The sequence below is a fragment of the Chiloscyllium plagiosum genome, unplaced genomic scaffold (assembly GCF_037043375.1).
Source record: "Chiloscyllium plagiosum isolate Xiang-an unplaced genomic scaffold, Cpla_swu_hap1 HiC_scaffold_8, whole genome shotgun sequence".
NCBI classification, from domain to species: domain Eukaryota; kingdom Metazoa; phylum Chordata; class Chondrichthyes; order Orectolobiformes; family Hemiscylliidae; genus Chiloscyllium; species Chiloscyllium plagiosum.
In genome coordinates, this window is record NW_028270146.1 from 105,846,127 (window position 1) to 105,863,595 (window position 17,469).

General features: G+C 46.7%; 1 protein-coding gene across 7 annotated transcripts in view; it reads left to right on the forward strand.

Moving 5' to 3' along the window:
- Nucleotides 1–13,705, forward strand: part of mideasb (mitotic deacetylase associated SANT domain protein b) — a 90,640-nt gene extending 76,935 nt beyond the window's left edge. For 5 of the 7 annotated variants that reach the window (XM_043698392.2, XM_043698395.2, XM_087990204.1 and 2 more), the window contains exons 9-13: nucleotides 1,556–1,644; nucleotides 6,130–6,273; nucleotides 8,652–8,849; nucleotides 10,307–10,497; nucleotides 11,461–13,705. In XM_043698392.2, the coding sequence (XP_043554327.2) occupies nucleotides 1,556–1,644; nucleotides 6,130–6,273; nucleotides 8,652–8,849; nucleotides 10,307–10,497; nucleotides 11,461–11,623 (785 nt within the window). In that variant the 3' untranslated portion in view covers nucleotides 11,624–13,705. Of the gene's footprint in view, nucleotides 1–1,555; nucleotides 1,645–6,129; nucleotides 6,274–8,651; nucleotides 8,850–10,306; nucleotides 10,498–11,460 lie in introns of those variants that run through there. The other 2 variants (XM_043698396.2, XR_015757997.1) reach the window with 2 other exon arrangements.
- The last annotated feature ends 3,764 nt before the right edge of the window (nucleotides 13,706–17,469 follow it).

Here is a 17,469-nt window from a genome sequence, read left to right on the forward strand (position 1 = left end):
TTACTTACAGTGTGGAAACAGGCCCTTCGGCCCAACAAGTCCACACCGACCCGCCGAAGCGTAATCCACCCATTCCCCTACATTTACCCCTTTACCTAACACTACGGGCAATTTAGCATGGCCAATTCACCTGACCTGCACATCTTTGGATTGTGGGAGGAAACTGGAGCATCCGGAGGAAACCCACGCAGACACGGGGAGAACGTGCAAACTCCACACAGTCAGTCGCCTGAGTCGGGAATTGAACCCAGGTCTCTGGCGCTGTGAGGCAGCAGTGCTAACCACTGTGCCACCGTGCCGCCCCGTGCATTAGTGGGAGGTAAATATAGAGTAATGGTTTTGGGTAGGAGACTGTTCGGAGGGTCGGTGTGGTCTTATTGAGCTGAGCAGCCTGTTTCCACAAAGTAGGGATTCTAAGAACAGCTGGGGAGAATGTTGGCCGTGTTAGGTACAGGGCCAGCAGTAGCTGTGGGATAGGCAGTGGTGTCACTGATTTCTGACTCAGTGCTGAAACCACACTGTGCTAGAGCAGCACTCCTCACAATCTAGTGTCCAGTTAGAGCTGTCAGCTGCCATATTGGGAGAGCAATCTCCCCAGTACAAGGCGATGGAGTTGAGTTCTACTTCAGAGACATGAGCACGTCTCCCAGGCTGACACCTTCAGCGCAGTAAGCGGAGGTGGGTACTGCAGATGCTGGAGATCAGAGTCAAGATTAGAGTGGGGCTGGAAAAGCACAGCAGGTCAGGCAGCATCCGAGGAGCAGGAAAATCAATATTTCAGGCAAATTCCTGATGAAGGACTTTTGCCTGAAATGTTGGATTTCCTGCTCCTTGGATGCTGCCTGACCTACTGTGCTTTTCCAGACCCACCCTAATCTTGACCATCAGCGCAGTACTGACAGAGTGGTGGGTTGTTGGAGGTACCATTTTTCAGATGAGCTGTTTAATGGAGATGCCCTGCTGATCTCTTGGGTGAATCAGACCACACGGTCTCAAAGATTAGGTTTCCCTGGTTGTCACCGTGTTAGCATTTCTCGAGAGCTTACTGCATGCAAATTGGCAACTGCATTCTCTGTGTTGCAGTTAGAAATGTCTGAGAGGACGTTCATAGAGGGAATTCCAGAGCTTGAGCACGGTGGCATGATGAAAATCGGGGACGCACAACGGAGCAAGAATGGGAGGAGGGCAGAAATCTGGATGGGGTTTGTCGGCATGGAGGGGGTTACAGAGATGAGGAAGGATGAGAACCCCAGTGGGAAGAACTGGATGTGATTTCCAGTCCATTCTGGGTTATCCAGTCTCTGCAGTTGGCTTTAGCTGGGGAAAAGGAGGTCACAAAACGAAAAGAACTACCCCTGATTCATTCCCCTTGAGCACTTGTACCTGCTGTCAATGGGGAGGTTGTCTCTGGATTGCAGTGACTCAGGAGGTGGAATGGCACTTGTCGGCCGTGTAGGAGAATGGCCCCTCAGACGAGGGAGTCAACAGGGCAGTTCAAACAGTGCCCCAGCGAGCTTTTCAAAGATGCGCAACAACATCTTATTATGGTCAACAGGGTCCGATAAGTGGACGTCTACAGAGAAGAAGATGTTCAACAAAGGGTTGGCAGCACACAAGAAGGATTTCTTCCTTGTTCAGAAACTGGTAAGATCCAACATGCTGAATGTCAGTCAGCAGGGTTACGCTGGTAGTGTCCAGAGAAGGTTTAAGGGGTAGTTTATGGGAGGGAATTGTATCACGAACTTCAATATAGGCAGAGACTGGAGATTTGGAAGAGTTAAAAATGTGTTGCTGGAAAAGCACAACAGGTCAGGCAGCATCCAAGGAGCAGGAGAATCAACGTTTCGGGCATGAGCCCTTCTTCAGGAATGAGGAAAGTGTGTCCAGCAGGATAAGATAAAAGGAAGGGAGCTGTGCAGTGAGAGAGGGATTCACTGAAATCCTTGTAGTGGGAGGAAGAGAGCTTCTTCTGGGAAGGCATCCTTGCAAGAGGATTCGCAGTAGGCTATTTGGAAGAGTTATTCAGGATCCAGAACATTTTGATCGCGTTAAATAAGGAGAGGCCATTTCCAGAGGCAGAGAAGTATCAGTAACCATATAACATTGATTTAATATGAGTAGTTGTTCAGTTCTGTGGAATGTGAATACTGTTTGAAGAAAAGACATATTTTGTCAAAGCATTTAGTCCTGCACTTATCAGGACTATTAGCAAGAATATGATATAGAGAAGAACAACATCTTGCACTCTATAAGAAGCGAGTGCAAGTCGCAATGTGGTGCATTTGCACATACTGAACCCTACATGCAATACCCTGTTCCTTGCAGACAGACAGATTGTATTACACTGACCTAAAACTAAGAAAACAGGCAAGATCTATTTTCTGGTTCATTCCACAGGACATTGCCTTGATCAAACAGTCAACCTACTTGGTTTAAAATTTTAAACAAAGCTTGGCAGGTAACTGTCAGTCATCATTAACTGGTGTGGAGGTAGTAAGGACTGCAGATGCTGGAAGTCCCAAGTCGATAAAATGTGGGGCTGGAAAAACCGGTCAGGCAGCATCAGAGGAGCAACAAAGTTCCCATTTCGGGTCAGGCCCCTTCATCAGGACTGGGGAAGGGGGAAGGTTGGGTAGTATGGTGATAGGTGGATGCAGGTAGGCAGTTATTGTGATTGGGTCAGTGGGAAGGTTGGAGCAGATAGGAAGATGGACAAGTTAGGTCAGGTCAAGGAGGGCTGGACATGAGATGTCAGGAGATATTGGAACTTACATTGAGGCCATTGGCCTGCAAGCTCCTGAGGTTGAATATGAGGGTGTTGTTCCTCTGGTTTCCATGTGGCCTCGTTTTGACAGTGGAGGAGCCCCAGGGTGGACACGTTGCCAAGGGAGTGGGAGGAAGAGTTAAAATAGCTGGCAACTGGAAGGTGGTGTTGATTGGAGCCGACTGACCACAGATGCTCTATGGACCAGTCTCCAAGTCTGCGCTTGGTCTCTAACACCTTCCACCCCGACCTCAAATTCACCTGGACAGTCTCAGATTCCTCCCTCCCCTTCCGCGACCTTTCTGTTTCTATCTCAGGCGACCGAATCAACATGGACATCTACTACAAACCGACCGACTCCCACAGCTACCTGGACTACACCTCCTCCCATCCTGCCCCCTGTAAAAACGCCATCCCATTCTCCCAATTCCTTCGACTCCGCCGTATCTGCTCCCAGGAGGACCAGTTCCAAAAACGCACAACCCAGATGGCCTCCTTGTTCAAGGACCGCAATTTCCCCCCCGACGTGGTCGACGATGCCCTCCACCGCATCTCTTCCACTTCCCGCTCCTCCGCCCTTGAACCCCGCCCCTCCAACCGCCACCAGGACAGAACCCCACTGGTCCTCACCTACCACCCCACCAATCTCCATGTTCAGCGCATCATCCGCCGTCATTTCCGCCACCTCCAAACGGACCCCACCACCAAGGATATATTTCCCTCCCCTCCCCTATCAGCATTCCGTAAAGACCACTCCCTCCGTGACTCCCTCGTCAGGTCCACACCCCCCACCAACCCAACCTCCACTCCCGGCACCTTCCCCTGCAACCGCAGGAGGTGCAAGACTTGCGCCCACACCTCCCCCCTCACCTCCCTCCAAGGCCCCAAAGGAAACTTCCATATCCGCCACAGATTCATCTGCACCTCCACACACATCATCTATTGCATCCTCTGCACCCGATGTGGCCTCCTCTATATTGGGGAGACAGGCCGGCTACTTGCGGAGCGCTTCAGAGAACACCTCTGGGACACCCGGACCAACCAACCCAACCACCCTGTGGCTCAACATTTCAATTCCCCCTCCCACTCCACCAAGGATATGCAGGTCTTTGGACTCCTCCATCGTCAGACCACAACAAAACGACGGTTGGAGGAAGAGAGCCTCATCTTCCGCCTAGGAACCCTCCAACCACTAGGGATGAACTCGGATTTCACCAGTTTCCTCATTTCTTCTCCCCCCACCTTGTCTCAGTCTAATCCATCGAATTCAGCACCGCCTTCCTAACCTGCAATCTTCTTCCCGACCTCTCCGCCCCCACCCCAGTCTGACCTATCACCCTCACCTTGACCTCTTTCCACCTATCACATTTCCGACGCCCCTCCCCCAAGTCCCTCCTCCCTACCTTTTATCTTCGCCTGCTGGACAAACTTTCCTCATTCCTGAAGAAGGGCTTATGCCCGAAACGTCGATTCTCCTGTTCCCTGGATGCTGCCTGACCTGCTGCGCTTTTACTACAATAGGCTAGGTTATAAAAAGTGCAGGTGAATCTCTGCTGGATTTGGAATGATTGTTTGGGACCTTGGACAGTGGTCGCTAATTGGTGTATTCTTCATGCCCATATTTTTGGCAATCAGAAACCATGTGCTAACCGATTAGTGCACTCTTCTCATTTAGTAGAAAATGTTGATCCACTTGTATATCTTGCGAATATCCTGACGCGTGTAAGATGAAGTGTTTAAACAAAATAAGTATTTTTTTCATCAACGCTCAAGGTTTAGTATAATGGGTAAAGGAGTCAGAAGCTATATGAGATATAGTGAGTTACATTCTAGAATTTGCTGTCCGAAAGTGGGTGAAAGCACTTTTTGAAAGTATTTTTCAAAAAAGTGCTTCAGCACGGTGGCACAGTGGTTAGCACTGCTGCCTCACAGCACCAGGGTCCCGGGTTCGATTCCAGCCTTGGGTGACTGTGTGGAGTTTGCACATTCTCCCCGTGTCTGCATGGGTTTCCTCCGGGTGCTCCGGTTTCCTCCCATAGTCCAAAGATGTGCAGGTCAGGGTGAATTGGTTATGCTAAATTGCCCGTAGTGTTAGGTGCATTTGTCAAGAGAAATGGGTCTGGTTCGGTTACTTAGATTCCCTACAGTATGGAAACAGGCTCTTCGGCCCAACCAGTCCACACTCTGAACAGTAACCCACCCAGGCAGAAGTGAGGACTGCAGATGCTGGAAACCAGAGTCTAGATTAGAGTGGTGCTGGAAAAGCACAGCAGGTCAGGCAGCATCCGAGGAGCAGGAAAATTGACATTTCGGGCAAAAGCCCTTCATCAGGAATCCTTCCGTCGATTCTCCTGCTCCTCGGATGCTGCCTGACCTGCTGTGTTTTTCCAGTATCCCACCTAGACCCATTCCCCTACCCCATGTTTACCCCTGATTAATGCACTAGCCTATTCCTGTACACTATGGGCAATTTAACAAGGCCAATTCACCTAACCTGCACATCTTTGGAGGGTTGGTGTGGACTTGTTAGGCTAAATGGCCTGTTTCCATGCCTTGGGTATCTAATCTAATCATTGGGAAAGAGAAGCTATAAGAATGTGGTTCAAGAGCAAGGAAGTGATTCCAATTGGCTAGCCAAGACACAGTGGCCTCCTTTTCTGTGAAGGGTGTGTTGTGGAAAGATCACCCGGCACTCTGAGAAAATGACCAAGAGAAGCAGAAAATCCTTCACCAAGTTTAAACTTTTATTTGCAAGTACAGGCTGTGGCAATCAGAAATGTCTTTCCTGTCTGCGTTTCCCCTCCCCCCCCCCCCCCCCCCCCCCGCCGGATCATCTGCAGTTTATACTTTCGTAGTTCCCACACTTATCTGATAGTATTCGCATAACCAATCATACTAGCTTGCTTTATCTTTCTAAATTAATCATGCCTGCGTGGGTTTCCTCCTAGCTGCCCCGGTTTCCTCCCACAGTCAAAAGATGTGCAGATCAGGGTGAATTGGCCATTCTAAATTGCCCATAGTCTTAGATGCATTAGTCAGAGGGAAATGGGTCTGCGTGGGTTACTCTTTGGTGGGTTGGTGTAGACTGGTTGGGGCGAAGGGCCTGTTTCCACACTCTAGGGAATCTAATCTTCTGCCACACTGGTCGACTGCTTACACTTAACCTGTCACATTCCACCACCGCCATCTTTAACATTAGCTCACCTATCATGTGACTTAACCAGACTATCATAGTGCGCTACCATTATCTGTTACCTGAGCCCTGTAACATGATCCAATACATGCGTTACACCACTATGTTAACTACTTAACTGCCAAATTAGCTTCCAAAGATGATTGTGAAATACTTCCCTGTATATTAACAGGTGAAGACGAAGACGGTAGCCCAGTGTGTTGAATTTTATTATACGTACAAGAAACAGGTCAAAATTGGCAGGAACGGAGCGCTGATATTTGGCGATGCTTCTGACAATAAGAGTGAGGACGAGCCAGTCGAAGTTGACAGAAAGGTAAGGCCTGCTTTCTTTGGATGTTGTACGATGTGTCTTAAGGTTCTAGATGGCATTCCAGGGAAGCAGTTATTTCTTGTCTAGATCATACTGAAACCATCGTCCTTGGGTCTGGTCTTACCGACAGCTTCTAGAACAGCAAATGCATTTCAGCGTTAATGAATGTGAAATGATACATTTTAGCAGGATGTATCCTTGTAAAATAAGAGTCTATGTGGGGGAAGGCCTGTGTGTCAGCAGTCGCAGGTTTAATGTGAAGGAGGGGGATTGGGTACTGGTTAAGCAGATTTGCCCTGATCTGGATGGTATCAATTGTTGGAGTAGCTCTACATCGGGGAGACTAGACACCTTCTTGCCGATCGTTTTAGCAGAGAACATCTCTGGGACACCCGCACCCACCAACCCCACCGCCCCGTGGCTGAACACTTCAACTCCCCCTCCTACTCCGTCAAGGACATGCAGGTCCTGGGCCGCCTCTACCACCAAACCATTACCACCCGACGCCTGGAGGAGGAACATCTCTTATTCTACCTTGGGACCCTGCAACCATACGGGATAAATGTGGATTTCAACAGCTTCCTCATTTCCCTCCACCCCTCATTATCCCAGTCCCAAGCCTCCAACTCAGCACTGCTGTCCAGACCCATCCATCACTGCCCCCTCTGACCTATCACCTTCTCCCTCACCTTCATCCACCTATCGCTTTCCCAGCTACCTCCCTCCAACCCCAGCCCTGTCCCCATCCAATTTATCTCTCAGCCCCGGCCCACAAGTCTCATTCCTGATGAAGGGCTTATGCCCGAAATGTGGATTTTTCCTGCCCCTTGATGCTGCCCTGACCTGCTGTGCTTTTCCAGCATCACACTCTCGACTCTGATCTCCAACATCTGCAGTCCTCACTTTTTCCTGGAGCAGCAACCATCCAGGCAGATGAAGGGCATTCTATCACAATCCTGGCGTCTGTCTTGTAGGATTTGAATTCCTGCTCCAGAATATCCAATCTCTGATTTACTTACAACAGCATCTTATCTGCAGCCAGTCAAGTTCAGTCTCTCGTCAATAGATTCCCTAGTATGTTAATGATGGGGCTTTGTGATGGTAATGCTATTGAAAGGCTAAGGGAAACAGCTAGGCTTTCCCTTGTGGGAGATGGTCATTGTCTGGCACTTGTGATGCCACTAAATGTGGTTCAATATAGTCCATGTCTTGCTGAATGTGGCATGGGCTACATATAAACCAATGAAAGGATTTGGACCGCTTGTATGAGCTAATGGTAAAATGTGACTGTATTAAAGCCAAGCAGAGTTAAAGATTTCAATAGCCACAATTCATTAAACATAAACGCGGCTACTGCATTCGCTGTGAAATTATGTAGCACTTTCTATGATTTTGGGATACTCCAAAGTGCTTTGCGCTACATTAAGTATGATTAAAATATAGTCGTGCAGGAAATGGGATTTCATCAACCCAAAACTGATATTGGGTTAAAGCAGCTACTATAAGAACACATTGTAAAACTCGTACATTTTAAGGAGTCTCAAAACTAGAATTCCAGAGCCTGTCATCTAGAAATATGAAAAGAAGGGGGAAATTGGGCCTTGTGGGGGAAATGCCAGAGTTGGAGGAGTGCAGAGATCTCAGCCGGAGGACATTGTATCGCCAATGACATGGAGGGATTTGAACATGACTGTGAGAGTCGTCAAACCAATACGATGGCGATAACAAAGTTTGTTGGGCACAAGGATCAAGGGGTAAACAGAGCCGGTCTGAGTCAGAATGTAGTCAGCAGGGTTTGAAAACCATGGAATCCGTGCAGTGTGGAAGCAGGCCGTTTGGTCCATCTAGTCCACACCGACCCTCTGAAGAGCATCCTGGCCAGATCCAGCCCCCTACCTATAACCCTGCATTTTCCATGGCTAATATATCTAGTCTGCACATCCCAATGGCCAATCCACCTACCTTTACACATCTTCGGACTGCAGGAGGAAACCGGAGCACCCGCTGGAAACCCGCACGGACACAGGGAGAATGTGCAAACCCCACACAGACAGTTGTCTGAGAGTGGAATTGAACCAGGACCCTTGATGATGTTTGGCAATGGTGCTAACCACTGAGCCACTATGCCACCCCAGGGTGAAGAAAGGCAGGCTAACCAGGACAGTGTTGGCGTAATTGAGTCTGGAGACAAACAAAGGCAACGGATGAAGGTTTCAGCACCAGAAGTAGAGACAAGTGCCAAGTGGAAATTATTAAAAGAGGTTGCAGTTAGTTGATTTGCTGTGAATTCACACGTTCTGTCACCTTCCACATCCATCGCACAGTACGGTCTGCAGCCCAGCTCCCTCCTTAACATCTCAAATTTCTTTTTTTTTAAACAGGATTCTCTCCCTCGTAGAACCCGAGCACTTTACACAACAGAAGTTAAGGAAGAGGAGGATGAAGAGGAAGATGAAGATGAAGATGAGGAGGAGGATGAGGAGGACGACGAAGAGGAAGAGGAGGAGGATGGCCGGGTTCACAAGAAGCTGATCCTCCCCCAGGCTAAGGTCGTGAAGACTGAACAGACCCCCGCAGCTGTAAGTTAATTCGGTTTCAGAGTGTTAATGAATTGTTAGACTCAAGGGCATTTATTAGTTGCAATATAAACAGTTTTTCATAAAAGAAACCTGCCAGTTTGCCTGGTCCATTGGCATCATTTCTACCAGTGGCCGGACTAATCAGCATACTCTGCTCATTCAACATGAAAATGTTGTCCCCTTTAACATTGGCATTTCTGGTAAATTGTCCTGATGAGTGCAAAATGAAAAGCTTTCACATATGTCTTTTTTTTTCAACATTAATCAAAGGAACCTTTATTTCTATAGCCCTCCTATCTCAGTTAGTTACTGAGATAACACAAGGAAGGATTGGGCCTGCATTTCTGGGGAATTTAAGACTTGTATTTGACCCTAACCGAGCATGTGGGGGGTGTGGTGGAAGCAAGGGAAAAGGCCACTGTGTGATAAGAGGGAGATGAAAGGCTTCCACTTCGCTGGTGCCCTTCACAACTTGGGTCAAGAAGTGTTTTGAAGTGTGCTGGCTGTGTTGTGGGAAGCATGCCAGGCAATGTATGCCTGGCAACCTTCTCATAGATAGCAATGAGATAAATGTCCAGAGAAGCAGCATTTGTGAAGTTAAGATTGCAGGAAAAATATAGGGTGGGACACAGGCAAAGTTCCCCGACTCGTCAAAGCACTGCCCAGAATCTTTCGCACTCGGCTCAGAGGGTGGTACGGGGAATTGATTGTACGTCCTATTTGAAAGTCAGCACCTCTGAGAGTCAGCGCTCTCTCAGTATATTCTTTGATTAGCGCAGCGGCCCATCTCTTTCAGAGCACCGTTTAAATGGGAGAGAAATATCTGCTTTAATTGGAGTAACATGAGCAGGAACAACAGCATGTAAAATCAACCTTTGCATCTGGTTCACGACGGTTCTAATTTCCCTGAGATGGTCTGCACGTTGAGGTGCCCACTGTTGGGATCTCCGTGGCTACCCAGTATGAGCGCCCCTCCCCCGGTTAAGGGCAGCCAGAGTGACAGCCCATGGGCTCCAGCCATCCTGCACCTATTGATTCAGGCAGTTTCATAAGACGTCCCTCTGACCTGCCTGCACTGGACAGCCGTGTGTAACTCAAAAGTTGAGGAACAACCCCTTCAGGGACTGTGATCTCTCATCCAGAGTGTAAAAGTAAGGCCGTGGACTCACCCCACTGGTGTACTGGACAATATTTATTCCTCAATCGAGTTTACTAAAACCAGAATGTCTAGTCATTTTTGCATTGCCCTCTGTGGGACTTTGCCGGGTGTGAACTGGCCGCTGCGTTTTGTGCTCAACAGCACGGCAACTCTGCAAAGTCGGTGCTTTGTTGGCGGTAATGTTTGCTGAGGTTGTGAATAAGGGTTTATATGGTCAGAAGTCCTTTGGTGACGTTGTGTGCCGGAGGGTTTCACCATTCTGATCAACTCTTCCTGTCTCACCCTCTCTATTTTGAAGCAGTCTCAAGGAGTTCACTTGCGGAAGAACCCTGACCCTACGTACCGATGTAGCTACAGACCGCGACAGCCATCACTGGCCATGGCACCACCCCGCATGCCAGCCAGGAGCGAGCAGGCACAGTCGGGCGCCTCAGCCAAACACGCCAAGCAGACTCAGGAGAATATCTTCCCCTGCAAGAAGTGTGGCAAGTAAGTTGGGGTGTTGCAGGTTGAAGGTGAGGTGTTTGGTGTTATGCCCAGTTCTACATCCCTCAGGAGGGAGGGGGTAAAATGGACCAAGACCAAGTCTGCCGCTTCAGCCATTGGGTCACGCCACAGTGTTGGCACACTGACCAAGTGCAAGCTGTATTGCGAGGGATATGGGCCAAACGCAGGCAAATGGGACTAGGTCAGTTTAGGAAACTTAGTTGGCATGGACAAGTTGGGCTGAAGGGTCTGTTTCTGTGCTGTATTACTCTATCACTAAAAGACCCATCAAGGCTTGCCTCAGACCTCCTAGCAACTCTATCATCCCTGGGGTGAGGTAGCCAACAAAAGCAAACTTCGGTCCATAACAGAGCACCGAAACAGGAGGAGGCCATTCAGCCTGCCCTGTTATTGAGTTTGATCTTAGCTGATCTGTACCTCAAGACTATGTAGTTACCTTTACTCCAGCTAGCACAATTCTGAGAATTCCAAATGATCCAAATGGGGTGACATGGTGGCTCAATGGTTAGCACTGCTGCCTCACAGCACCAGGGTCCCAGGTTTGATTCCAGGCTCGGTCGACTGTCTGTGTGGAGTTTGTACGTTCTCCCCGTGTCTGTGTGGGTTTCCTCCAGGTTCTCTGGTTTCCTTCCACAGTCCAAAGATGTGCAGGTCAGGTGAATTGGCCATGTTAAATTGCACATAGTGTTAGGTGCATTAGTCAGAGGGAAATGGGTCTGGGTGGGTTACTCTTCAGAGGGTCAGTTTGGACTGGTTGGGCCTGTTTCCACACTGTAGGGAATCTAATCTAATCTAATCCACACAGCTTTTTGAGGTGGGGAATTGCAAGATTCCCTTTAGGTAAAAGTCTGGCTGACTCTCTGAAAGGACCTCTAAGGGAATGACGCCAACTTGGTCAGGAGCTGCGTTCTCAGTCTAACCTCTGACCTTATATTTCCGTTCCAGGGTTTTCTTCAAAGTGAAGAGTCGGAGTGCGCACATGAAGAGCCACAGTGTCCAGGAGAAAAAGCAAAGGGAGGCGGAGCTGAAGAATCGTGTTACGGAGGATGAGCAGAGAGAAGAGCAAGAGAAGTACAGTGATTATTCTGATAGCTACCAGGACGTGTAACGATGGAGAAGGCGTCCAGCTCCCCTCAACAGGTCTGCAATCTCAACAGGACTCGGCCTGTTGGCCATGACCTTCTCCTGAGAAGCTTCGCCTGTATCTCTTTGTCATCATTTCTTGCCCACCCCTGGCCTCCCAGACTGGGAAGTGGGGCTAGTGTGCTTTTTAGGGCTGGAGTAACAGCAGTGTTGGCAAACCAAGATTACACATTGGAAAATCTTATGCACTCCTTCTCAATTGTACCTGCTTGACGGAACACTTCCCTTCACCCGCCCTTTCCCTTTTTTTAATGTACGGTTGCACAACAGATTTTCTGCACAGATTGAGCGATCGCTCGGGTGCGGTGTTGCACATGCGTAAAGTGTGGAATTGATTAATCTTATTGTTGCTCAGCAGAAACAGGCTTGGGACTTGTATTCAACTTAAAGGAATCACCGCATTTGTAATTTTACATCACACTATACAGAATGACATTGCATGACTTCAGGCTACAATAATAAAGATGAACAGCCATGACAAACTGTCAGTTTAATACAACCTAACGTACACGCAGTTAGGCAGTTTGAGTTTGGTACTTCATGTGAAATCTTTCCGAAGATCTGATTTGAACTCTGGGGTCAGAGCTGACCTGCTCCTCAGTAATGCACATCCATGTTTATGGAACATACTGAGAATCTACCGACCGTGGGTGGTTTATTCTTTGGACTTAAATCATTCAGCTTCCACAGTGCCCAGACCCGGCGACAGTCTGGATGTGTTGCCCTCTCATCTGACATTGAATGATGAGGGTGCTGTTGTATGAGGTTGTATGCTGGGGACTTGCAATCTGTTACGTTCTTTCTCTGCAAGCAAGTTTGTGAAATTTGCCGAGCTAGTGACTGGGTCTCGCTTTCAATGGGTGTCATTTGTTTGGTCCTGGTCCTTCTAAGACTTTTGCCTTGAGACTGGTTCCACTGGTGTCATCAACCACATGTCCTGGCCCTCACCTGCAGTGTGCCACTGTCATATGAAACCATGCTGCCCTTCACAGTTGCTGCAAGTTGGCAATCTTCCAGGCTGGCACAGGCCTTTTCAAAAATAGTGACTGGCAAGCTATCAATTCTACCAGATCTATACCATGGAGATTCATAATTTCCTTTGCTATCACTTCTCCTATTTTTAAATTACATTTCCTCTGTTGGCATTTAGTTGAAGTGAACTTTAATGAATGATGGGAGCTATGCTTTGGTACCATTGCCAGCTGTGGTTGGATGTGTTCCTGGAGGCACGTGTCAAATATCCACATTTTTATAATGGATTAACCATCTATAAATAGGGACAGACTAAGTAAAAAATAAAAGCAGACATTCCCTTCATTGGTTTTTGGGAAGGTTTTTCTCCCAGAGTTGCAGGCAGCAGCTTTGACAACATTATTCTTTAATTTCTGGAGAGGTTGACATTCTCTTCCGTTGGGCCACATATTTGAAAAAAATATTGTGCACTTGTGGCAATCTTTCTTACTAGATATTTAACAAAAATCATTGGATTATCACAGCACCTTTTGAGATTTCTGGGTAGGCAGCCCTTAAGCTGGGCAATGTGTGGTCCTCTTAGCTCAGCGACTACTTCACCCCTTAAAAGCTGGTCTCGCTTGTATTGCCATTGTATGTAGAGCACAAAGAGTATCTGTATTATCCGGATTACAGCTGTGACTGTCAGCATTGAATTTAGCAGCCTGTTTTACTATGGGCTTTGTAAATACACCAAAAAAGATGATGTTATTTATTCTTACTATGGCTTATTTGATTTCTGTATAAACTTTATAAAGATTTATAAAGACTTTTAGTAAGGCTGGCCTGTATAATTTTTTTTGTGAATGATTTTGTACATTTTGTTTTTTTTTTGTCCCCTCCACCCCTCCCCTCAATCTTATTTACACCGGCTTACAACAGCAGGTTGGGACCCCCTCATCACCTACAGAATACAGTCTTTCCACAATGTAATATTTGTATTTTATTTTGTATCAATGATTTGAAGCTTTGTTTTACAAAAGAAAGAGGTTGTAAATATACCATTATTAAATGTAACTGCAGTTCAATTTTTCAATTAAGTTGTTTTTCTGTGGATCAAAGTAAAGAACATTCAAAGTCTGTGATAACGCAACGTCACTGGGTGCTTTACAGATGATATGTAAATGTCAGGATTAACGAACAGCAATGTGGTAATGAGCACTTAATCTGATATTGATTGAAGGATAAATATTTAATTTGGATAAATGCATTTCGGTAAAACGAACAAGGGTAGGTCTTGTACAAGTAAGGCCTTAGGTAATGTAATGGAACCGAAACTGAGGGTTCAGGTACCAAATTCTTTGAAGTTTGTATCACATGCAGACAGCAAGATTAAGAAGGCACCTTCATTGCTCAGACCTTTTGAACATAGGAGTTGGACTGTCATGTTGAGGTTGCACAGGATGTTGGTGAGGCCTGCTCTGGAGTACTGTGTCCAGTTCTGGTTGTCCTGCACTCGGACGGATATTATTAAGCTGGGTTCATAGACGTCTCCAGTGTGGAAATTGGCCCTTCAGCCCAACTTGCCCATGCCGTCCAGTTTTCACAATTATACTAGACCCATTTGCCCGCATTTGGTCCATATTCCTCCATATCAAGTTCAGAAAAGATTTACCAAGATGTTGCTGGGGAGAGGTTGGACAGACTGAGACTTTTTTTCACTGGAGGGTAGGAAGTTGAGCAATGACCTCCATAAAGATTTATAAAATTATGAGGGGTATAGATCATGTGAATGGCAGGTGTTTTTTCACTACGGTGGGGGAATTTCAAGATTAGAGGGCATATTTTAAGTTGAGAGGAGAAAGATTTTAAAAAGACATGAGCAGCAATTTTTTTAATACAGTGATTCATGTTTGAAAAGAACTTCTAGAGGTGGTTGCGGATTAAGGGTACAGTTACAACATTTAAAAGACCTTTAGGTCAGTACATAATTCAGAAACGATTGGAGGGATATGGGCCAAGCGCAGGCAGGTGGGACGAGTTTAGTTTGGGACTGTGGTTGGTTGGACCAAAGTGTCGAGTAACGTGGGTCACACAAAAGGCAATGACCATCTCCCAACATGACATAATCAAACAGTCTGACTTTAACATTCAATTGTACTATCATCATTGAATTCCTCACTTTCAGCATCCTAAGGATTTCCCTTGAACTGAACCTGAAACTGGACTCTCCATATAAATACTGTGTCAAAATAGGAGGTCAGAAGCTAGGAGTCCTGCAGCAAGTAACTCCTAGAATCATATAGATGTACAGCATGGAAACACACCCGTTCATCTTGTGACTCCCCAAAGTCTGTCCACCATCAACAGTGTGATGGGATATTCCTCACTTGTCTGGGTGAGGGCAACTCCAACAACACTCAAGAAGCTTGACACTATCCAAGCCAAAGCAGTCTGCTTAATTGTCACTAAATGCCCAACCTTCAAGATTCTCTCAGTAGCAGCAGCATATAACATCTCCAAAATGCAACAGGACCTTTCAAACCCCCACAATCACTGCTATCTGGAAGGACCAAGGGCAGTGGGTATACAGGAACACCGCTAACCACAATTCCCCTTCCAGCCACTCACCGTCCTGACTTGAAAATATATTGCCGTCCCTTCAGTGTCGCTAGGTCAAACTCCTGATACTCCCTTCCTAATGCCATTGTAGGTGTCACTACACCCCATGGTCTGCAGCAATTCCAAAAATCAGCTCACTGTCACATCAGGGGCATTTAGGGCCGGATAATAAACACAGTCCCCCGGGTCTCTCTGGAGAAGGAGCACACGGTCTCCACCGACACCCTGGAGTTGTTCAGGGAGAGGTGGGCGCTGCAGGGAGTGGAGTGCATTATTTCCCCCTCCGACTCTATTTTGATTTGATCCCTACCCTCCCCTTCACTGTTTGGTCACGCAGCATTGCCCTTTGATGTGAAGGGCACTGCTTGTCATTGGCCACTCGGGTGTTTCCTTTCTTCCTGGTGGTGGAAACTGAATAAAGATTTGTACACCTTGTGTCCTTCACTGTGTCTCACACCTGCACTCACACACAACATGGGTGCTGGGGATAATATAAGCACTACCGCGGTTAGGCAGTAGTGTGGGGGGGGGGGGGGGGTTAAAATAAAGAAAAGAATAGTCCCAGCCAGCAACATCATGAAGAAACACAAACCAGTGAGGATTATGACAGACTTCTGACAGGCAGTCTGATGCGAGAGAAATAGATATAAACACGGCAGAAGAAATTTAATGCAGAGAAATGGAAAAAAGATAAGAGACAATATAACAAAAAAAGTTTAGGGTGTAGGTTTGCTCACTGAGCTCCAGGAGACAACAGCTTTGCTTCACTTGGAAGTCGCCACTGATAATGTTACCTAGCCAGGTAACAAAATGTCTGGATATCAAACCTACAGCTCAGCAAATAAACCTACATCCTAAATCTCAACCTGAGCTACAAACCTTGCAAAAGAAAAACAAAAAAGGTGCAATTTTAAAGGGATTTCATGAACAAAAAGCTGTTGAAAGATGTTGAATCTTTTATATGATTCTGAATGCCACACTTTGGAAAAACGTCAGGGCCTCGGAGAAGCTGCAGAGGAGACTAGAATCTCAATAAGGACGAGGGCTGCAGTTACATGGAGAGATCAGAGGAACTGGGCCGAAAGCAAAGTATTGCAGATTCTGGAGATCTTTTGAGTTCTGCAGAGTCACATTGGACTTGAATTGTTAATTCTGTTCTCTGCACAGATGTTACCAGGCCTGCTGAGTTTCTCCAGCCCTCACTGTTTTTAAGACTGGATAAGCTGAGGTAAGAATGTAAAATATGGGGCAGCACGATGGCTCAGCAGTTAGCACTGCTGCCTCACATCACCAGGGTCCCAGGTTCAATTCCAACCTCAAGTGACTGTGTGGAGTTTGCACATTCTCCCCATGTCTGCATGGGTTTCGTCCAGGTGCTCTGGTTTCCTCCCACAGTCTGAAGATGTGCAGGTCAGGGTGATTTGGCCATGCTAAATTGCCCATAGTGTCAGGTGCATTAGTCAGAGGGAAATGGGTCTGAGTGGGTTACTCTTCAGAGGGTTGGTGTGGACTTGTTGGGCTGAAGGGCCTATTTCCACACTGTTGAGAATCTGATCTAATCTCATAAATCACAACTAGACCATTCAGTAATAATGCTGATTTTCTGTTTTTTTGCCAATATCCTTGATTCCCTGACTGATTAAACTTTACATTTATGCACAGCTCTGATCTCACGCATCAAACTAAACTAGCCGATCAACACAGATTGCACCGTGGAGATTGCACCATTTGTGCTGAGGTTACTGATTTGCTCGTCAGATTACATGCAAAGTCTCAGCACAGAAATACCCAAAGTGAGACAGCATCTAGCCTACTGTGCAATGAGGTTTCCTTGTGTTACATCTGCCTGGAATAGTGGAACTCAAATGTTGAAAATGGCCAAAGGAACAAATCTCATCAAAACAGTGTAGACTCGGCTGTCTGTGAAATTTGCGTGCTGCCTATCTCTGGTACATGACTTTTTCATAAACATCACTAATAAATTAAGCTGCATGTCACTTCTGAAGGAATTACTTTTGAATGTGTAATTCATTTGAATAACTATCATTTATTTTAGAAATATAACATTTATATATTCATTGAGCAAGCCTCACTATTTTCCACTTAAGGTTTCTTTTTCATTTTTCTTTTGAAGGTGATTGAGTTCATTCTCCACTGAAAGGAAGCCTCCAAATTTTCTGCCAGTGACCTGTGGGGGGTGTTTCTTTCTCAGATACATATCCATATGGGTACAAACTC